A 2,717-nucleotide genomic window follows, 5' to 3' on the forward strand; every position below is an offset into this window, starting at 1 on the left:
ACACGGTGAAACCCCGTCTCTACTAAAAAAAATACAAAAACTAGCAGGGCGAGATGGGGGCGCCTGTAGTCCCAGCTACTCGGGAGGCTGAGGCAGGAGAATTACTTAAATCCGGGAAGCGGAGCTTGCAGTGAGCCGAGATCGCGCCACTGCACTCCAGCCTGGGCAACAGAGCTAGACTCCGTCTCCAAAAATATATATATATATAATATATATATTTTTTTAAATTAATATATGCCTCTTTATTTTTATAGTTGCTTTTTCAAAAATTTTTTTTTATTAGACCATGTTGTCCTCATGTTTTGTATACATTGTAATCTTTGAGATTTGGACATTTTAAAAAGCTACCTGTCACAGTCTTTAAAATGCATTTTTTTCTGACATAGTCTGAAAACAATTATCTTGGCTAGAGATTCACGGAGTCTCTCAAACATGTTCTCAGGATGTGTCTTGTCTGCAATTTTGCATTTATTTTTCAGTTAAAAGACTTCTCCATGTTTCTTCTTACCAGTAGGTAGCTACTTTCTACACCTGTTTTCTGCCCATGGACTGCAGTCTTTCTGCTGTTGTAACATTCACTTTTGATCTCAAAAGACTTAAAGGTGTCATTTCAAAAGTATACCACCATTTCATTCAGCACTTTCTATCATGGAAGACAGAAAGGCCCCTATAAGCCAAAAGTAAAGATATAGGTCCCAGTATTTTTCTGGTCTTTTATAATAAAAAAAACAGTTTGCTCCTAAAGACACCATATTCTTCTACTGGGGATGAGGAAGGACTATGTTGGGTGAATGTGGCAGACTTCTCTTCTCTTTATATATGGCTCTTGGCATTGTGCCCACCTGATGCACATACTTACTTTATTTATAAATTTCCAGCAAAGGTATTTTGATCACTGTGGTTTTGTTACAATTATAAACCTATGAAGGAATTGTGGCCTGTGGTAATTTGATATGCCACTTTGCTAATGTACCTTATATAATTTTATGATTTGTAAAGTATATTTATCTGAGTCTAGTAAGTGAAGTAACTTGTGATTTTTATGTCTTTCAGTTACATGTTCTCATTTCACCCAAGACCTTCAGCCAGAGCTGGGCACAAAAGATTCACTCCAAAAAGTAATACCGAGAATATATGGAAAATGTGGACATGAGAATTTACAAGTAAAAAAATGTAAAAGCATGGGTGAGTGTGAGGTGCAAGAGGGAGGTTATAATGAAGTTAACCAATGTTTATCAACTACCGAAAACAAAATATTTCAGACTCATAAATGTGTCAAAGTCTTCAGTAAATTTTCAAATTCCAATAGACATAAGACAAGACATACTGGAAAGAAACATTTGAAATGTAAAAACTATGTCAAATCATTTTGTATGGTTTCACACCTAAATCAACATCAGATAATTCATACTACGAAGAAGTCCTACAAATGTGAAGAATGTGGCAAACCCTTTAACTGTTCATCAACCCTTACTAAACATAAAAGAATTCATACTGGAGAGAAACCCTACAGATGTGAGGAATGTGGCAAAGCTTTTACCTGGTCCTCAACCCTTACTAAACATAAAAGAATTCATACTGGAGAGAAACCCTACACATGTGAAGAATGTGGCAAAGCCTTTAGCCGCTCCTCAACACTTACTAATCACAAGAGAATTCATACTGGAGAGAAACCTTACACATGTGAAGAATGTGGCAAAGCCTTTAGCTTATCCTCATCCCTCACTTACCATAAAAGAATTCATACTGGAGAGAAACCCTACACATGTGAAGAATGTGGCAAAGCCTTTAACTGCCTCTCAACCCTTAAGAAACATAAGATAATTCATACCGGAGAGAAACTCTACAAATGTAAAGAATGTGGGAAAGCCTTTGCCTTCTCCTCAACTCTTAATACTCATAAGAGGATTCATACTAGAGAGAAACCCTACAAATGTGAAAAATGTGACAAAGCTTTTAAGTGGTCCTCAAGTCTTGCTAATCATAAGAGTATGCATACTGGAGAGAAACCCTACAAATGTGAGTAACGTGATGAAGTCCAGCCCTCAGGCCTTATAATACATAAAATAACTTATACTTGAAAAAATCACTGCAAGTGTGGAGAATGTGGCCAAGCCTTTAACCAGTTCCAAGCCTTTATTGTACATAAGATAATTCATATTGAACAAAAGTTTTATAAATGTAAAAAAGTAACAAAGCCTTTAACCAGCCCTCAAACCTTAAGGAACCTAAGAGAATTTATTTAAAAAATTTTTTTTGAGATGAAGTCTCACTTTGTCACCCATGCTGGAGTGCAGTGACATGATCTCAGCTCACTGCAGCCTCTGCCTCTTGGGTTCAAGCAATTCTCCTGCCTCAGCCTCCTGAGTAGCTGGGATTACAGGCACATGCAACCACACTGGCTGATTTTGTATTTTTAGTGGAGATGGGATTTTACCATGTTGGCCAGGTTGGTCTTGAACTCCTGACTTCAGGTGATCTACCTGCCTCTCAGCTTCCCAAAGCCTAAGAGAGTGTATTAGAGAGACTCTACAAAGGTAAAAAATGTGGCAAAACCTTTAAGCACATCTCAGGCCTTACACAATATCAGATTATTCATTCTAGAGAGAAACCCTACAAAAACAAAGAATGTGGTTAAAAGCTTTAGCTTTTAACTAGTCTTGAACCCTTATTATACACTAAGAGAATTAAGATTGAAGAGAAACCCTACAATAAGG

At 37.1% G+C, this 2,717-nt stretch overlaps 1 protein-coding gene across 1 annotated transcript in view; it reads left to right on the forward strand.

Moving 5' to 3' along the window:
- The window catches only part of ZNF679 (zinc finger protein 679), a 41,058-nt gene extending 38,969 nt beyond the window's left edge, over window positions 1-2,089 (forward strand). The window contains exon 5 of the mRNA XM_011955115.1: window positions 1,054-2,089. Within this exon, the coding sequence (XP_011810505.1) occupies window positions 1,054-2,027 (974 nt within the window). The 3' untranslated portion in view covers window positions 2,028-2,089. The remainder of the gene's footprint in view (window positions 1-1,053) is intronic.
- The last annotated feature ends 628 nt before the right edge of the window (window positions 2,090-2,717 follow it).

This window comes from Colobus angolensis, unplaced genomic scaffold, assembly GCF_000951035.1.
Source record: "Colobus angolensis palliatus isolate OR3802 unplaced genomic scaffold, Cang.pa_1.0 Scaffold395, whole genome shotgun sequence".
Classification (NCBI taxonomy): domain Eukaryota; kingdom Metazoa; phylum Chordata; class Mammalia; order Primates; family Cercopithecidae; genus Colobus; species Colobus angolensis.